This window comes from Pseudorasbora parva, chromosome 24 (assembly GCF_024679245.1).
Source record: "Pseudorasbora parva isolate DD20220531a chromosome 24, ASM2467924v1, whole genome shotgun sequence".
Lineage (NCBI taxonomy): Eukaryota > Metazoa > Chordata > Actinopteri > Cypriniformes > Gobionidae > Pseudorasbora > Pseudorasbora parva.
Window position 1 is genome coordinate 20978321 of NC_090195.1, and position 20716 is coordinate 20999036.

General features: G+C 38.5%; 2 protein-coding genes across 2 annotated transcripts in view; one reads left to right on the plus strand and one right to left on the minus strand.

Annotated features, from left to right (window-relative positions):
* The window catches only part of ipo4 (importin 4), a 28285-nt gene extending 15902 nt beyond the window's left edge, over positions 1–12383 (plus strand). The window contains exons 24-30 of the mRNA XM_067434991.1: positions 3591–3641; positions 3766–3891; positions 6614–6840; positions 6923–7055; positions 11521–11625; positions 11723–11792; positions 11887–12383. Coding sequence (XP_067291092.1) covers positions 3591–3641; positions 3766–3891; positions 6614–6840; positions 6923–7055; positions 11521–11625; positions 11723–11792; positions 11887–12017 — 843 coding nt within the window. The 3' untranslated portion in view covers positions 12018–12383. The remainder of the gene's footprint in view (positions 1–3590; positions 3642–3765; positions 3892–6613; positions 6841–6922; positions 7056–11520; positions 11626–11722; positions 11793–11886) is intronic.
* Positions 12384–14173: 1790 nt separating this feature from the next.
* On the minus strand, positions 14174–16921 carry si:ch211-196f5.2 (uncharacterized protein LOC556372 homolog). The gene is made up of 3 exons (XM_067435183.1): positions 16267–16921; positions 15956–16188; positions 14174–14473 (listed from the first exon to the last, which is right to left on the minus strand). Exons 1-3 carry the CDS (start codon positions 16557–16559, stop codon positions 14361–14363), a joined length of 639 nt encoding a protein of 212 aa, XP_067291284.1. The 5' UTR covers positions 16560–16921; the 3' UTR covers positions 14174–14360.
* Between the last annotated feature and the right edge of the window lie 3795 nt (positions 16922–20716).

Here is a 20716-nt window from a genome sequence, read left to right on the forward strand (position 1 = left end):
CTGACACATTGAGTGAAGAGATCCACCTATAGGAAGGGCATCCGTACCTGACCTCTGCAGAAACATCCAATTGCACCAAGTCTGGCAAGACCGGCAGGAGGGCACAGCCAATGCCTGATAAGGCCCTGACCCTTACTTGCTGGCATATATAGCCACACCACACCGTGTGCCACACCGAACTGTGGTGTTCAAGCAGGGCATGAAACGTGTGGCACACACAAGAGAATGCAGGGTTATGAAGAGCCCAGCCCCAAAACCGAATGTGCTACTGAGGTTCTGATGACATCCAGCCTGTATTAACGCACGAACGTATGAGGAGAAGCCCAACTGCAGCAGAGCAGATGTCCTGCAGTGATACTCTCCTGAAAATAACCCAAGAGGCGGCTAAGCCCCTTGTGGAATGACCCCATTAAACAAAGAGTTGGTCACTCTTCTGGAACGCATTTGTCCTAGCCAAATACGTCTGTAACGCACAGATCGGGCACATTACATTTTGATTCTCCGTGGAGGAAAATGGCAGAGGGTGAAAAGCAGACAGCCACAACACCCCCGATGTGCACGCAGGGAAACATTTCGGCATGATGGCTGGATCAGGCTTAAGGAAAACCTTATCTCCACCCAGAGAGAATTTAGTGCACGAGGGATGGGCCGAGAGTGATCTACGGAAGCCTGTCAGAATCCATATCATTCTCATATCTGAAGGTGGATGCCCCGATCCCCAAAGAGTGGTTTCCCCTTCAATAGAAGATCTGTGCCTCTTAAAATAATCGTCCCCAGAGGGGTACCCTGTGCGTGAAAGTCTACACTCTTCCAATGGTGCAGAGCTGAGGCGCAAGTGCGTGTCACTGGAAAGAGCTGTTTCCTTGTGCCCGGGGGAGCTCCCAGCCAGGCATGTGATTAGGGATGGGTGCCGAAACCCGGTATTAAATCAGCGCCAGTGCTAAATTATCAAAGACCGCAGTATCGATAAGCTCTGATGTTATTGGTTTTGCTGTTGGTACTGGATAGTTAAAGAAAATACACTTACTATTTATAATTGTTTTATAGATGTTATATTGTGAATTCTATATTGCCAGGCGTTTCTATAAGCTATAATATTAAACCATGTGTTAGATTTTTGAGAGAGAGTGAGAGAGAGTGAGAGAGAGTGAGAGAGAGTGAGAGAGAGTGAGAGAGAGTGAGAGAGAGAGAGTGAGAGAGAGTGAGAGAGAGGGAGAGAGAGGGAGAGAGAGGGAGAGAGAGGGAGAGAGAGGGAGAGAGAGGGAGAGAGAGGGAGAGAGAGGGAGAGAGAGGGAGAGAGAGGAAAATGTCACGTTCCGTCTTGCGCAACTTCCTTCCCTTCACAGCGTTGAGCATTGGTGCCCCCTAAACTTAACGTCAGAATCAGCATAATCGGTGATTATTGTGAAAGCAGTCTCTACTTTTGCTAAATTGCGGGACGTGTTTGTTAATAAATAGGTAGAGCAATTAAAAGCACTATAATCCGCTCAAAAGTTTCCAGCTTCAATGCAGCTTATGCGTGTGTGCTTTGAAACTGACCGCGACTTGCACATTTTAGTACTTTAGGCTTCATGTGCGTGTCTAATGGCGGGCGTACACTGTGCGAATTCGGACACTCGGAAGGTCGTGGGATATTGCAGACGCTACGAGTCATTTCATTAAATCATCGCATCAAATCAGCTGGTACACGGCACGACTGTTTGCACCGCGAGCCGGCCGCGATCACACAAGTTTTCGTGTCACAGACACCGGAGCTTTCAATTTTGCTGCTATAGCTTCAGATACAAAAAATAAAGAAAAAATGTGTGCAAATGATTTGTTGAAAAGCAGAGAACAGTATTCATTTTAACCGAAACAACCAGAGGGAGAGAGAAGAGTGCACGTGAGGGAGAAAAAGTGTGTGTGTGTGTGTGTGTGTGTGAACGCAGTATGTTTGCAGCCACTGAGCTAATAATAGTCATAGATTGAGCCTATGTGACGTGCTTGTGGATGATTTGGCAATAGCGGACAGCCATATGCTGGTAAAAATACAGCAATATGCTGGTGCTCGGCTCGTCTCGTATTTCCTCTCACATGGTGCGAGCCGCGAACATACGAGCATCCACGATGTCCACGCGATTTCTCCCGAGAAAAAAAAATCGTCTGCGAGTTCGTACGACAGCAAAAATCGCACCGTGTACGCCCGCCTTAAACCATCAAATACACACAACAAATAGCCTATGTCAAACTGACCGCTTGGGAGAGTATTCACTTAAACACAGTTTATGTCTTAAATGGACGTTAATAGTTGGGAGAAAGTATTATGTTATTACAAATGCATTCGGTCTTAAAGGGGCAGCATCTAATAAACCCTGAAGATTGTGTCATTAATGTAAATCAAACAACAAAAGGCAAAGAGAAAGATACTCGCAGTTTTAAAAAGCATTAATCTATCTTTGTACAGTGAAAACTATGCAGTGTTATTTTATATTTGATTATTAGATATCTTTTGTAGAAAAAAAGTAATGTTAGTACTTTTGAGTTCCTGAGATTAAAGCAATGTGTTTTATTTGTGTCTTTGTTTTATTGTATATTTACTGTATTTATTTGACCATTTGTCTGTACTTTGTTTCTTGTTCTTATCATATGCATATATAAATCAAAAAATACCTGTAAATGCATTGGTGATTAGATGTTTTGTATTCTTTTTGTTTATACATTGCTGTTTATAGATATTTTACATGTCCAGATTATAAAACAATGTTAATTATTTTCTTAATTTTTCTTTTAATTATAATAAAGTCTAACAAGAAGAACCGATAAGAATACCGTTAAAGTACTGGACCGATAAGCAGTACTGGTAAGAGTAGTAATACCGTTATAACCTTAACGACCCATCCCTATGCATGATAAGTTATTGCCGGAAGAAGCAGGATTAGACAGCGACATATCGGGCAGCCGTGGAACAGGAAAGACAATGCGAACTGTCAGAATAGAACTTTCACGCCTGGTGGAGGCTGATCTGACGATTTGTCCTCCTGCAGACAAATAAGGTGAGCAGCACAAATTCAACCGAGCTGTGTCATTGCAGAGATTGCGAGAAGCAAATGTCAACTGATGTAGAGTGCAGGTTATATATGCCCCCAGGTAAGGGGCAGGGCCTTACTGGGCATTGGCTGGATGCTCCTGCCTGTCTTGCCAGTTTTAGTGCAATTAGATGCTTCTGCAGAGGTCAGGTATGGATGCCCTTCCCATAGGTGGATCTCAGAACACGAGATGATGAAAGAACATGTTTAAAAGGAACATGATCAACAGTTAACATAATTTCATCAAGTAATTTTGTGTTGTAAAAAACAAAAATTGTGTATATTAGGCAGTAGAAAAACTGCATACAATTATCCTCTGTAAATCCTTTTAAGCCAAGCAAAAGGCTTATACTGTCAAAAAAATTAGTTTCAAGTAATCAAATGAATTATAGCACTGACACAGACTTGATTCAAACAGCCGGTTATTCTCACTTCTTCAAAGTGTTACATAAATCTGCAGTCATAAGGGGGTGGCTGGTTATTTCTTATGCTTGTGATCTCATTTTCTCTTTCTGTCTCTCTCAGACCGTGTGTCAGGATGTAGGTGGGGATGAAGCAGATGATGACGAGCAGCAGGTATTTAAGAGTATTTCAGTTTTTATAATTTAGTCACAGTTCACTGTCAGCAATGACACAATTAAAAGCTAAACAACTTAAAAGGACTGTGACTGAGTGGAATGATTGAGTGTTTGTGTCTCAGTCAGAGTATGATGCCATACTGCAGGAGTTTGCCGGTGAAGGGATTCCTGTTTTAGCCTCAGCTGTTCCCGCTGAGACGTTCTATCCTCACCTCAATGACCTGCTGCCTCTCCTCATGAGCAAAGCTGTGAGTCTCTTATTCTCTCATTCAGCGTTCACTGATGAAGGTCATACTTCAACACCTAAAGCCCTATTCAAATTTAGACCATCATCAATCGGCAGTCTCTCAGACAGAGCGTGATGCGACTTACATTTGAGAATATGCTTATTACTTGAATTAAAGCATGCTTTAATGCAAAATGCAATGCATTGCAGAAATGTTCCAGATATGTTGTGGCTCCCCTGGAATGAATGAATGATTTAAATTTGATTAAGGTATAGGTGATTTTATAGGAGTATATGAGTTTGTTTTTTTTGATATCGTTTAATTTTAAAGCTACACTGTGTAACTTTTTTAGTTTATTCTTAGCTAAAATCACTTAGTTCTTTCAAAAATATATGTGCTCATTAATGTATATTTACTTCTTTCAAGTAATAATGCATTCTCGTAATTTTATAATATACCATTGAAAATACATACATGTTGAGGGTTCGGATGGCAGTCGCCATGTTGCTCCTCCATCTTGAAAGTACATTTGCCAAAGAGGGACATACCCGTAAATTCAAGCTTCGCTTTTCACGTTTTTACACTCGATGGCACTGTGTCGAATGTGAAGAGGAGGATTGCTTGAGGCTGCTATATGATGATGGAGGATCATCACTCTTAAGCCCCTTTCACACTGCACGTCGGACCCGCAATATTCCCGGAACATTGCCGCCGGGTCACCTTCTGTGTGAAAGCAACCACGTCCCGGAATTGATTACCGAATTCGACCCGGGTCGGGGACCTAGTAACATTGCGGGATATGTATCAGAGTCGCCAAGGAAGCGGAAAAGAGAATTAAGACGGCAACGCAACGGGCAAATCAACAAGACAAAAGTAAATATGGGAGTGGCCTTTTCCAAGATGGAAAGAGCTCATGAGGAGCTACGATTTTAAAAAGAATGCCGTCGTTGCCTGATTTTTTTTCTCGACAGGTAATATTGATTCAGCCTATTTGTGTATATTGGAAGTTTCATTTTTCTTGGCTAATTATATCATGGTGTGCTGAGCATAACACTAGAACGACGTCTAGGATAGTTTTCCTCGCGTCAATGATGAAAAAGTATTGTTTACCTTATAACATAAATCCGTGTTCTATGACGGATAACATGAGATTAATATTTTAATTGCATTATAATTTGTTTGCCTTACGCTAGTGGTGTTGTGCAATATACAGAATAACGATAGCACTGATAAAAAAAGTTCCTTTACTAAGATTAGCTTGCATTCGCCTGGGAACCTGATAGCTGATGTTAGCAATGAAATGGTAAAAAATAACGAAAACGTAAAACTATTATTCATTTTACATAGATTAATTTGATCATAGATCATTTGGCAAATTAAATAACTGCAAATTAGAATAGTTTTCAAAAGTAACCTCATCACTTGGAACACTCACCGAAGAGGTCGAACTGGAAGCCATGACTAAATCGGCCACCGTAGGAGTTGAAACGAAATCGAAATTGAGAGGAACAGAAACTATTATTCACTGGATGGTCATATACCTTTACACCGCTAGATGGGGGAAAATATCACACAGTGTAGCTTTAATGACGATCGCGTGTCAAACTGCTGAAATCACGTGACATTGGCAATCCGAATCATGAATCAATCCGCAGATTCATAACATTTGAATCTTTATTTGAGGTTTGTAAACAAACGTGGAAGAGAAGACAATGCTGAATAAAGTCGTAGTTTTTGTTATTTTTGGACCAAAATGTGTTTTCGATGCTTAAAGAGATTCTAATTAACTAACTGAAGTCACATATGGACTACTTTGATGATGTTTTTATTAGGGGTGCACCGATCCGACTTTTTCAGTCCCGATACCGATGCCTGGGCTTTGTGTATCTGTCGATACCAGATGCCGATCCGATACTATTGTTAAATTAAAAATAAACTGTATACCTTCCTTGAAGAGACTAAAGGCACCAGACTTTACTAAATAAAGATAATAAGACAAAATATGCAAAGTGTTGAATTCTTATTTATTTAAAAAACAATTGTGCATTCAAATCTAAAATATAATTTAGGGCTCGACATTAAGCATGCTCATGTCTCTCCTTCGGATAAGTAAAATGGTCATTCACTTAAACTGTGTTCTTATGGCTTTGGAACGACATTAGGGTGATTCATTAATGACATCAATTTCATTTTTGAGTGAACTAACCCGTTACTCTGTATCTGTATGCTTGAAGAAAAATTTGCACTTTGAATATTGAGTACTTTGATTATGGTTATTGTTTGCCCTTAATATCTATTATAAATGTGTGGTAATTAGTTTAGTTAGGAGGAAAAAAGAAGCCCATATGCAGTTCTAAGGTCTTCTCTCTACAGGAGAGAAGCCAGTCAGTTGAGTTTTTGGCAAAACCTTTAGTGCTTGTTGTCTTTTACTGTATGATAATTCATATTCCGAATGTAGAAATTAAATGACAGTCATTACAAGTTGATTAGTTAAAACATTTCAAATGCACCTGCAACATTTTTTTCTAGTTATACATTTCATCATTGAGGATTTCTTTAAAATACTATGTAAAAAAATCTTGTCTCGTTCTCGTGAACCCAATCTCTTGTCTCATTTTGTGTGATTAGTTTCTCGTCACACCCCTATTAATTATCATATCAGCTTCATTGGTAATTTCTTCAACAAAATTATAACCGTTTTTAAAAAGTCCTCAATAAATGTCAATTTTTTTTTATTTTTTAGAAATCCTCTTGCACGGAGGCAGACCGCTCCTTCTCTATTGGTACGATTGGAGAAACCCTGCACTCGTTGGCGAGCGTGGCTGGAGGCAGGGCGGTTGCTGGCCGGCTGTCCAATCGGCTGCTGCCGGTGCTTGTAGCTGGAGTGAGGGACAGTGATGCAGAGGTGCGCAATAACAGTGTGTTTGCACTGGGAGCTCTCGCACAGGCCGCCGGACCCATCATTGCCTCGTATCCTTCACAGATCCCTGTGTGCATGCATACCTGTTCTCTGATCTCCATGGTTCTGTGAACCTTAACCCCGGTGCTTCAGTGATTACCCCATGATGCTGTCCCTCTTCTCCAACCTACTCTCTAAAGAGTCTGACCTGAGAGTGATTGACAACCTGTGTGCTGCCCTGTGCAGGATGATCGTGAGCCATGTGGAGGGAGTCCCACTTGAGCAGGTCAGTAATGCCTTCGTTTTAGTATCATTCTATACCAGGGATAGGCAATGTTGGTCCTAGAGTGCATTTGTCTTGCAGGTGAATTTTTTTTAGGGTTGGAGCTTAACTCTCCAGGACAGCAGCACTGCAGGACCGACGTTGCCTATCTCTGATCTATATTATTAAAGGAACACTCCACTTTTTTTGAAAATAGGCTAATTTTCCAAGTCCCTTAGAGTGAAACAGTTGAGTTTTACCGTTTTTGAATCCATTCAGCCGATCTCTGTATCTGGCGGTAGCACTTGTAGCATAGCTTAGCATACATCATTGAATCATATCAGTCCATTAGCATTGCTCTGAACTACTATTCAGTAGTTACATTGTGTACTAAGACCAACGGAAAATTAAAAGTTTAGATTTTTATACCGATATGGATAGGATCTATTTTCTCATTCCTGCGTAAGAATCATGGGACTTTGCGGTCGTACCATGGGTTCAGCGGCGCGATGATATTACGCACCGCCTGAAAGTAGTCCTCAGATAGGTAACTTCCAATGCCACCGGCACTAAGTTTGTGTCGTTGCAGATAAGGCAGAGTTGCAGCCGGCAAATTATGTAGTGGATTTACTGTGCTATCAACCATGATTCTGTGTGTTGTAAAGAGCTGTGATAGTGAGTCGAAGGTGTATACTACCATCATGTTTCACAGAATACCAATGAAAACAAGTAATGAAAGATTCAGTGGTTGACTGCTCTGAACCTTAGATATCAAAACAACGGTAGATTCAGACAGGAAACTGCGTATTTGTTCAAAGCATTTGGGTCCAGATGACTATTTGGAAAACATGGACAGTGTTACCACGGTAATGTTAAGGTGTCTAAATGATATGGCCAGACAGGGCGAAGTGTATCATTCCCCATGGCTGTAAGTATTTACCTCATTTTTGTAATTTTTTTGTTAGCTTGCCTTAAACGACCAGATTGAAAAGCACTGCTGTTGTCTTTAGCTAACGTTACCTGTGAATGAAATCACTAAGCCTGGGGGTTTGCGCAGCCATTTGGTTTATACAGTATATACAACGTTTGTAGTTTTGTTGTAGAGTTCTGGTGAGGTAACTTAGTGTATGGTTTGAATAAAATAGAATGTGGAATTGCTGGTATTGTTTGTCTACACAGTTTCTATGGTACAAAATATACTACGATAGTGATGTTACGTTGTCTGCTGAGGCTTCGGAGCATGTCTCCTGCATTGAAAATTATTTGGCCAAAAAAAAGTTTGTCCCATCAGAGCTTTATTTGATCAGTTATTGTGATTTATGAGTGATGTGGATGGCATGTTAGCTGAGTGACAGAGAGAAACAACGAAGCGTGCACACTCTCTCTGTCTTCATAATAAGCAGCACCGTCTCAGCATATTTCATTCATATATTACGTTGACAAAATCAAAAGTTCGGAAGACCAAATCCACGTCGGACCCTTTTTCCTTGAATTTTGACTCCTCTCTGACTCACCAGTTTGAATCTGCTCTCCTCGTCCCTTCTGCCCCAATCTGTTCAGCCACACTTTCTCTTTCACATTTCAAAAGCTCTTCAGTGTAATTGTTATTCCGGTTCAGATAGTTACGGTTCGGGATCTGCACCAAAGTAAATATCTTCTGAAGCGTCTCTCAAACGTCTCAATGGTTACAAGGCGTGCTCTCTGCAAGCAGATCGTCACACTGGTTATGTTGACGGAAGTTTGCCTATTTTCAGACGCTGTGTAATATCATTGCGCCGCTGCACTCATGACAGCCGCAAAGTTCCTACGCAGGAATGAAAAAGTAGTTCCAAGCTATAGCGGTCTAAAAATTAGCAACTTTTAATTTTTCGTTGGTCTTTGTAAACGATGTAACTATAGAAGTGTCAAGTTTTGAATAGGAAAAATATTGAAAGTCTTTGGTCATTTTTTTGAGCACTGATGCTAATGGACTTGATATGATTCAATGATGTATGCTAAAGAAATAGAAATGGAAGAAATGCTAAAAGTGCTACCGGCAAATACAGAGATCGGCTGAATGGATTCAAAAACGGTAAAACTCAACTGTTTCACTCTAAGGGACATGGAAAATTAGCATAAAAAAAAAGAGTAGAGTGTTCCTTTAAAGGAATAGTTCACACAAAAATGAACATTCATTTTACTCACTTCCATGTTGTTCCTTATACTTTGGTTTATCTATGAAACACAAATGAAGTTAAACAGAAGCTCAAGCTTGCTTGATGCATGAGAACCAGTATTGTTCATTCTCGTGTTATGCAGCAAGTTTGAGCTTCCGCAAGAACCAATGAGCTTTTTCGTGCTTTAAGCAATTATGATTTTGTTGATCAGTGTTTGTGTGAGAATAAAAGCCTAAATTAAATCAGTTCATCAGGTAAAGCAAAGACTTGGATTAAACTGCTTGGCTAGTATGGATTTTGCGATCTCTTTATAAAAACTTTAAAGCGTCAAGAGTTTTGCATGAATACACTTTCAATGCAGGGACGGAAATCATTCAGAATTTATAAAAAATATCTTCATTTGTGTTTTGAAAATGAACAAAAGTCTTCTGGGTTTGGAATGACTTACAGGTGAGTAGCCTAATTGATGACAGAATTTTCAATTGTGGGTGAACTAACACTTTAAATCTCCTCCGTACCCATCAAAGTGCCCCTGTGCTTTTTTGGACATTATATTTCATGTAGTGTGTATTATTGCTGTTTGTGAATGTAAAAGGTCTGCAAGTTTCAAAGATATAGTTTAAGTCTAGGGGTGTAACGATACCCTTGTCACGATACTAAACACACGGGTGTATATTATTCCAATACATATGGTAAAAGGTTAACAGTTTTTTTTTGTTTATTAAATTAAATTTAAAATGCTAATTTTGGTATTACATTGCAGGTGGAAATGAATAGGCTTGGACTGTGTGCTGGTAACCCAATGCACAGGACATTTGTGACCCCAGCATATAAAAATACTCATGATTCTGAAAATACATATTTATTTCAGACTAATATGCTTGCACTCTGTCACTGACTAGATATAGTAGAAAAATTGTGAAGGCTGCTTTTTACTGGTAACATAAGAGGTTTGGCATTGTCAGGACCCACAAATATTATATTATCATGCATTATATTCAACATTATATATAGTAGTTTAGTTAAGTACTGACACTAAATCTCTCTAAACTTGAATTTTCTTCTCACACAGTTATTTTTAATTTTAGGTGAACTATACAAAATATAGCTTGTCACTGTCCACAATACATATTGTTTCAGTTTTGTATTGATATATTGCGACACAATATATTGTTACACTAGCCTGGATGCCAGCTGAACTTAGCCCAGCCGACAACATTTGCATTCGGGAAGTTCGGTCTGGATTTGATCTGTTGTGGAGCCACTATGCTCGAACCAGAGCTGTTCATACCAATCAAATTGTCAGGGTAGGCTTTATACGATGATGGACAGATGATCAATTGTAACGTAATCATCCACGTCACCAAAGAGCGCTTGGGTTGAATTTGTTCTAATCCTAAACAGAGAACTTGTTCGTATATGCATTCACCTTTACTATTTCTTTCAAAAATGATGATCGTGTTGGTAAGTATACAAAGATCTTTTACACTCATCTTCTACTTCTTCCAGCATGCTTGCAGTTGAGTTCTGTTGATAGCTATGCGTCGCTCAACATACGTCACTTACTCTGTTGCTCTGATTGGTTGTAGATCTAACTGAGTGCAGAGGCATTTTCTTTCCTGGTTCGGTTGAAACGCCCCATAATCACAGCCCAATGGAGCAGTATCAAACTCTATTGGACTATTCTGACTAGAATCTAAGTATGACGAAGCCAGGCTATTTTTACACCCCTATTCATGACAAATGGAGTTATTAATAACAAGTTTGTATAATCCCCACCTATGGTCTTCATTATGGTCTGCCCACAAAAAATATCTACTTTGACCTGCACACAAACACTGTAGTTGTAGCTGAGGCCTGGAAGAGTTTGGTTAGTGTTAGAAGACACTGCGCTGATAAAACAGGTTTGAATTGATACAGTAAAACCGAATCATTGTTATTGTTCGCATCACTATCTATATACGTGCTGAGAAATTCTGATCTGGTAATTCAGATATGGAAATGGGTGTTTCATTTTTGACGGGAGATGTCAGCAGTAGACCAATCACAGCTGATGGCCATCTGACCAATCAGAGCAGAGTGTAGGCCCTCAGAAAGGAGGGGTTTAGAGAAACCAAATCTTCTATCAAACCGTTTCAGACATTGTGAGAAAAGAATTGAGGCTGCAATGTATATTAATAGAATTTTTTTTTCACCGTTGATGCATGTAGACCTTTTGTAGGAAATTTCCAAGACAAAATTAGGAATTTTTAAAATAGCATAATAGGGGCACTTTAATTATGGGTGATACAAAACTATATCAGGTTATACCCATTTTTATTCTTTTCTTTCAGGTCTTTCCTGCTCTTGTGGCTTGTCTCCCTCTGAAGGAGGACATGGAGGAGAACAAGACCATTTACAGCTGCCTGACCTTCCTCTACTCTCACAACCCTGTGCTGGTAAAAGCTTATTTTCACTCCCAACATGCTCGGCTCACAGCTCCTTATTGAATTTTGTTCTGTCAATGGACTGATTGTGTTTTATTTCTCACTCCAGGTTGTTAGTCAGCTCAGGCCAATAATATCTGCTGCTGCTCATCTGTTGGGCATGAAGGATGTTGATAATGGTAAGAAAGTATTTATATCATATTTTATTTTTTTTATATTACAAATGACATTCAAAATTCAAATGTGTATATTCACTCATATTTGTTCTTTTAGAAACTCAAAACAGCCTGCTCATTCTGCTCCGAGGTCTAGCCCTGCAACACTCTCAGGAATTTGAAAGTGCGGTAATGTCACTTCCTGATGAACAGAGGAACAAAATGACCATGGCTGTCACTCAATCATAGCACCCACCCTCTATCCAGCCCCTTTCCTTGCGGAAGGCCTTCCACTCTTGTGAAAGCTAGCCAAATTAATATAATACGTTTTTTATTATATTAGAAATGGGCTGATTCATTTAGCAAAACATGCGCTCACTGGCGTACTCTGCTATATTCAGCAGATACATTGAGACTTTTCTCTTAATTTATTGCTAAATTCACTTTTCTTGTCACCTATATTTTGATTTACTAAGAGTTTTTTTCTGTATGTCTCAATGAATCTTCTGCTTACCCATCTATATTGAATATTCCATGAAATTCTAGCTGAATATTTGAGTGTGAAGGTTTGAATTGCCCTTGCAGTGAAAGAAATATATTTCTATGAATTGTTAACTGTTGTTTCTTTATTTCTGGTCCTGGGAATGTCCCATAAATATCCTGAACTTGTTATCCAGAATTAGTTTAAGAATCCACCATGTTTCTGAAAAAGCATTATTTTATTATTATTAAAAAAATGCAGTTTATAAGTACAAAGTTTAATGTTGCAGAGTAAGTTTATACCTCATTCATGAATCATTTGAACTCTATTGTATCAGTAATGTCATTTTATGCATCAGAAAATTAAATCAAAACAGATACACTACCATTCAGAAGTTTGGGGTCGGTAAGATTTTTGAAATATTGCATTTATTTGATAAAAAATTCTAAAATATTATTATAATAATAAAAAAACAGTTTTCTCTTTGAATATATTTTAATTGCAATTTATTCATTTGATGCAAAGCTGAATTTTCAGCATCATTACTCCAGTCTTCAGTGTCACATGATCCTTCAGAAATCATTCTAATATTCTGATTTAGTGCTCAATAATTTTAATAGAAACCATGATACATTTTTTTCAGGATTCTTTGATGAATAGAAAGGTCAAAAGATCAGCATTTATTTGAAATAGAAATCTTTTTGTTACATCTTTAAGCTACAATGTGTAATTTTTTGCTGCTAGAGATGGCTTATTCAAAACAAAGGTGTAGCTTGATGTTGCCTTGATTTCGGGGAGCTTTTATTATGCCGTAGACCAGTGGTTCTCAAACCTGTCCTGGGGACCCCCAACCAGTACACATTTTGCATGTCTCCCTCATCAAACACACCTGATTCAAATCATCAGCTCATTAGTAGAGACTCTAAGATTTGAATTGGGTGTGTCTGATAAGGGAGACATGCAAAATGTGCAGTGGTGAGGGGTCCCCAGGACAGGTTTGAGAACCACTGCCGTAGACGACCGCTTCTTCCACTTATGCGTATGTGGGGTAACAGCACCGTATTATCATTAAATACAATATTTGAGTATGTGTTAATATTTATGTTATAATGCTACTCTGTGCATTCGCTCTGTGGCGACTACAAGACTGACAATTGTTGCACACTGCAGTAAGCTAGATCGATATTAGGCATGGAAAACATGGTACTCACAGTTGAGCTATAAAACAATGATTCGTTTTCTATCAATGAATGTACCCAAACAGTTGCTTACCTGTCTAATAAAAGCCGTAATATATTAAAGCGTCTCTGGTGTCAGAAATCGAGGGTAACGCGGGTTTAAATGGTGACTCAACCCCTGTCCAGAGCCTAACTCCACCCACTAGCAATATTTGAAAAAATGCTCGAAAAGTGGGCGGAGCTCAGCGGAAACGGAACATTTAGTCGAATCAATAAAGAGCATTAATAAAGCCAAAGTCTTGCAGATCATTAACTTAAAGTTGGTTTCGGGTTTAGTTAGCCTTTACTGTCATTGATAACCCTGTCCATGTCCTGGTTAAAATTGCTTATTTCTCTGGATTTAAACATTTTTGGAAACATTTGGGATAATAAAAATAATAGATTTAATTTAAAAGTACACAAGTCAACAAAGTATATTACATTGTTCTAGTGGTTTTTGGATACTTGAATAAAGACATCGTACATATTGTGCCTTTAAATGTTTTTAGTCTCATAAAAGTATTTTTTCTTTTCTTTTTAAAACTTGCTGATCCCACACTTTTAAACAGCAGTGTAATAAAGATACATTTTATATAGGTAAAAGTTTGTGTATGTAAAGCTGTCCTAGATTAAATGTATGCAGATTATTCTGAAATACAAAAATAGCAAGCGATTGAAACCTCTTTGCTGAATATTACCCACAAAACCACAAAAAAAGGTATACTGCCACCTAAAATAAGTAAAATGAAGAATCCTTCTCTTACAGCATAGTACATAAACATTTAACTGTTGTGCACAAGTTTAAAATGTCCAGAACCTGGGAATAGTCTTCTGTGTCGTGTAAGGACAGTGAGGTGTTGGATTGCTTTAGCCTAGCTGTCAAACGTCTCCCACTCACTTCTTGCTTGGCAAGTCTCGTTTTTCTTCTGTCTTCTGCCATTTGGACTTGGACTCTGACAATGTGTCCAAGGCCAGAGTCATTTCCACCGGCTGGATTTCATTTTCAGCTGGGAGGGGGGAGACACAAGGACATTCTTTGTTATGTATATATAGTAGGTTATTTTGATGTGCATTAGACAAAATACACACAAACCCAGCAGAGGTTGGGAAAGCGGTATGTGTCGAGGGAGAAAGCGAACATCAAACGCTCAACAAACACGCAGGAGAGAGTGCTGAGTGCGCGAATACCAAACACACTTACTCAGCAGCCACAAGCGTTGTGTTAGCTCACCTCACTGATCTGCAGATGTCATCTGTTAGCCAACTGTCAGGAATGGAGCGTTATATTACCGCAAGCCCTGACACGGCAGCGTAATGGAAACCGACGGACTGAAAAAATGCTGATAAAAATCACTTCAGCTGGATTGTAGTAGGCTAATACCAGTTGTAATTAAGCGTAGAGATGAAGTAAAGTCAGCAATAACAATATACAATGAAATATGTTCGGTTATGTTTAATTGGGTCTTTGTGTACATTTCTTGCAGTGTTAATGTTTTGTGTGTGTATTTTGCAGATTTCTTGTGCGCCGAAAGCCTATTACTTAAAGTAATTTCTAAGAAAGGTTATCCACCAGAACAAATCAATCCAAGCAGCCAAAAGTCATTAAAAGCATCATCTTAATGAGGTTTGAACTGAAACACTGCTATAAAATCCAGCTAACATCACAGTCCGGTTTTATAGGGTTTGCGCACAAAAACTTTTCTCATCGCTTCGTAAAATGATTGTAGAGTCACTGTAGTGAGATGGGCTTTGTAATGACGTCTTTAGTGCTTTTTATGGGTCTTGTGAGAGGAAATGACAGTGGTGTCAATGAAGGCCTGTCTGAGCCATCAGATTTCAACAAAAATATCTTCATTTGTCTTACGGCTGTCGAACTACATTAGGGTATGTAATTAATGAGAGAATTTTCATTTCTTGGTGAACTAACCCTTTAAGTTTGGTGATTATACTTTCAAATATTTTCATTTTTATTTCGGTTTTAGTTTATTTTGGTGTATCAAGTTAAACTAAAGGCAAGTGTTGCTTTGGCAACCTCCTGAAATGTTTATATGACACGACAAAACTCTTTATGTTTTTAGGTTTTTTTATATACACGACGACGCATTTTGGGGGCCTGAAAACACAAACGTTTTAAAACAATACTGTTATCATCTCCGTGCAAACTACAAAATCACTAATTTGTGAAAACACTGACTTCATGCTCATTGTCTATTGTTCAGTTTATAAACGTGGAATTTATTTAGTAACATTGCCAACTACTGGCCTGACATGCAAAAGTTTTCCATTTGAATCCATTTGAATTTGAATATTTTTTGACAACTGTAGTCTGTACGTGAAAAATGTTTTTCAGTTTTTGGTACATTGTTGTGTAAATGTACCCTTAGTGTTAGTTAATATGCCTGGGAATATTAGCTCTTTTGATCCAACAAAAGTGTACAATTTAAAATTGTTTGCCAGATTAAACTGGTTTAGCTCCTCCATGTCCCTACCTGGTTGTGTGTGTCTCCATGGGAGGATGTCCACCCCGCTTCTGCAGAAGGAGCGATCGGTGTGGGACTCGGTGCTGTAGAGGATCTCCTGACTCTGACGCTCTCCAGGGTGCTGCGCTTTCACGCGCACCTCCAGAACGGTCACCTCCTTCTCCTTCTTCAGCTTCCCCGACTTCCCCTTCACCCGTGTGCGCTTAGTGTCCACCCACACCACGCGCTCCTTCACCGCTGATCTGGGTACACGTGGAGATATTAACAGAAATTCACATCAAATGAAATGCATACAAATACATATGTATGTTTAAACTCACTCATCGATGCCCAGGTCGGCAAGTGTAGCGTTGAGGAATGGAAACGCCTGCTCGTGGTTCAGAACTTCAATGGGCAGGTGCACACACATGGGCACCGTCCAGTCCAGCTCGGCTCTCACCGGTTTGTCATTGGTGTGGGAGTCTAAGGGGCAGTCACCATTCACCTGCTTCTCCTGGTGCTGGACCCCATGCTGAACCTCTGGATTTTTTTCTTGGCCCACCATCTTGACACTGCTGTCTTTGCCTAGCAGATGTTGCTCCTTTTGGATTTCTTTCCTCTCGTCAATGATCATTGTGTGGATTTCTTTGATTCCTCTCTGGTGGAAATTATAACCCCGATCTCCTCAAATCAGCTGATGGTTTCCAAATTTGAGATCCAACCAAACCAGATGTAGACAAGTCTTCCCAGGAGCTTCTGTCTGCTGTTGGGTTGAGGCTGCTTGACTCTCTGAGAGCATTCAGAAGTCCGGTGGAGATTTAAATGCTCTTTGTGAATGTGTGTAATGTGGCGCTGAAGTGTGAGCTTTATTAGTCTGTCAGAGGCTGACAAATTACAGTATGGAGAGTTGTTTATATTATTAAATCATCTTTCCCCTTCCCAATGCATGCATGTGCTACTTCAGTTTAGTCTGGAACCAACTAACTAGCATCTAACTAGCTCTGTGATATTTGCTTAATGCCTCTTCATGAAAATTTTCACCATGTAACAATTTTTTTTCCAAAATAACTCAACTGAATAAATCTGTTTTACTTCCTGAAATGTTTTGCCAAATTTTGTACCAGTTGTTTTTAATACAAATATGATCTAATTAACTAAGTGAGGTTTCCCTTTATTAAAAGTTTGACAAACTAATTACATTTGTAGGGGTTTTATTCATGAAATGTTGCACCAAATACTAAACAACTATGTCTGAGGTTTCCCCACACTCAGTATAAATATAACAATCTTGATATTAAAGATATTATACATATAAGTAACCTAAAACAGCTTGATAATGCAATGGGGCTTCATTTTATTATATGTGAACGAAGCAACTCAATTTGTGCGGTTTCCAATTCAATGTTGCACCCAATATAAATGTAACAACATTGATATGAATTATATTGTCTATCTAATTAACTACTTACTAAAATTAGATTGATAACACACTGGGTCTTCAATTTATTATATTTGAACAAACCAGCAGCTATATTTGTGGGGTTTCCCATTTAATTTTGCACCAACTATAACTAACTGTTAACACTTTACAATAAGGTTTCATTAGTTGAGAATAGTTAACTACTTTAGATGAACTAAGAATGAATAATACTTCTACAGCATTTATCAAATCTATGTCAACGTTAATAAGTTGTATTAACATCAGTTAATGCACTGTGAACTATACATCTATACAATGAACGACTATTTGTATTACTAAAATACTGTAATAAATGTATTGCTCATTGATAGTTAATATGTTAACAAATGAGAGCTTATTGTAATGAGAGCTATTGTGGTTTTTCTGCATTACATTTTCTTTATTAGGCTACATAGCCTACATATTTTTGGAAGCTTGTTAAATGGCACAGCAATTATATAAAGAGTCAATATTTTCATAATTCTTTTAACAAACGGGTTGTAAATACAGGACAATAATTACTTTAAGAATGTATAAAAAATGTATAGCTGGCTGACTGGTTAGTTAGATAATTAACTTAGATGGGATCATATTTATCTATAGAGTTCCTTCAGCGATTAGCAAGTCAATAGAAACCCGATCTTAGTTTTCAACTAAATATCTAAATAAAATGAATTACTTAAATTAACTGTATCAACTTACTGCTCCTGCCCACATTGTCGCTATATGATAAACTGAAATGAGCTGATGACCGCCGTTTTAAGAGCGACTGTACAGCCGAATCAAATGTATTGCTATAGTTTCTTTCCTGTTTAACACTGTGAAGCTGCTTTGAAACAATCATTGTAAAAGCACCATATACACAAAGTTGACTTTACTTGAGTAACCTAACTTATTGAAGCCTTAATTTGCTTTATGATAATTTAGATTTAACATTAAAACTAACCAATCAGAATATCTGCCTTAGATTTTGCACCAGATGTTAGGCTTGTTTGAGATGAGCAAAATCTGCGCAGAATCGATCACCGGTGATCAGCGCGAGATGCATGCCGGTTAGAAATGTGTCCGAGGGCGGTCCGCCTTGCTCTGATGTCATGCCGACGTATGTCAAAAATCTCTCGCGATGGCGAGGCGGACGTGTCGGATTCTGCAGTCGAGCGCAGTTGCTCTCCACCGACTGCGCGGAGCAAAAGCATGATGGGAAACGACTTGCTGACGACACAGCTTAATGCTTATTGGTTTAAACAACTGTGGTGTATAGTTCTTTTTTTTTAAATATTTGATTTTAAAACTCTGATATCATGTTTTTATGTGAATAAATTATGTGTGAATATTCTTAAACTCTCGGAGAGTGCGATCTCTCTGTTGGTTATGTGATTGTTGTCATATTAATAAAAATATATAAAACATGTATGTAATTAAAGTAAAAATGCTTGATAAACAGGTCTTTCGAATGGAAATAAATAACAAAAACTTTGGGTGTCTTGTTCATAATCTTTATTTCCATATAAAAGCAACAGAACTTAAATTACATCCAGTTTATCAGCAAGAGAGCGCACGAGTGTGAATCCCGCGATATCCGCAACTGATCTCGTAGGTGTCTGATCCACTACGAGAAGAAAGAACTGTCCGGCTTGCCTGCTCTTTTTTCACTCCTCCCCTCACTGCAGCCGCCTAGTCTCGCCTTTATTTCAGGCGAGGCAAGGCGCATCTCAAACAAGCCTATTAGGCCACCGCCTACTAAATGGCACAGCAATTATGTTTGGCTTACTTTATGGGGGGGATGGGGGGAGGTACCCGGCAATATTCAAATCCATCAGTTCCCCCCTAATATTTCAACATGAAAATAAAAGTCGATCTAATGAAAAAATATATAGAATTCGTTTATTTAATAACAATAATTTTGTTCCTAATCGAATGTTTTTCATTATAAATTAGACAAAAATACTCCCCCTCCATTGAACCTATTGGTAACGCCCAACCATGAGTCGACTTTCACCAAAACAACGCGAGTATTTGGGAGAGCACACGGGTACGTTAGCGGCCTATTAGCGCCAAAAATGAAGAGAAGCGGTGCACAGCTGGTACGAGAGAGTGATGCAAAAAATAAAATACGCATGTACTGAGAATGAGGTATGAGAATATTGTGTAATAGATAAGTACACACCACATATTTAGCCATCCATTGCCATGCATTTATATCAGTATAACAAGTTACCAAAGCAGCCGTCTGTTTTGCTAGTTCATTTTTCAATAGTGTCTGTAATTATCAATAACAAAGGTATTCACATCGGATCGGTGTTTGTTTTCTTCCTAAATCAATCTGACTTGAAAGAATTGGGTGAATGAACGATTTAAGTGGCTTACTCATTTAAACAATGAATCGCTGCCGCCTACTGGCGGTTTCACTTAATTGCTTTCTTTTTATAATCTCTACTATGTTAATAGAATTTTACGAATTAATACACACATTTTATAACGTTATGAGGTGTATAATCTCTTAACATGTATGACATTTTATGACAGATTCGAGGTAAATATAGCAGCAAGGTAGAAAAGTGCAGTGGGAGAGGAGGAAGCAGGTGATCAGGTAAAGAAGATGCCATTCGCTCAATAAAATAAAATAGGAAACAGTATAGAAAAACAGCAGCTTTATAAAGATAGATAGATAGATAGATAGATAGATAGATAGATAGATAGATAGATAGATAGATAGATAGATAGATAGATAGATAGATAGATAGATAGATAGTTCAACGTTCAACCCCCCAATGTTCAAACCAAATCTACGCCCTTGTGTATAGTGTCAATATTTTCATTATTATTTTAACAAACGGGTACTAAATACAGGAGAATAATTATTTTAAGATCTTATGGAAGGTCAAGAGTACTTTTAAGTTTGTTAGTTGCTCTGTTTGGAAAGATAAGTAGCCTACTTTCTAAGCATGCAGTGCGGTTTTGTTTTCCTGTTTGACAGGTGATTACTAGAACTGAGCGATTTAGTGTTCTTACAGCAAAGTGCCACATTTGAATGCCTTCAGATAACATGTCACCTCATAACTCTGCATGTTCGTGATCGTGTGGAACGCGTCACAGTAATGCAGGATCCTTCAGCTTGGTCTATGAACTTCTGTCCTCTTTTCCAGTTATACAAGCTGATCAGGATACGCAACATTCCAGTATGCTGTGCTCACTGAGTGCTACAATAGTAAATACTGCCCTAAATTTAAACGTTATTGTCCTGTCACTGAGTATTTTACACCCTTTTACGTAGGCTAAATGATAATGATGTTCTAAGTTAAAGGGATAGTTCACCCCAAAATGAAAATTAG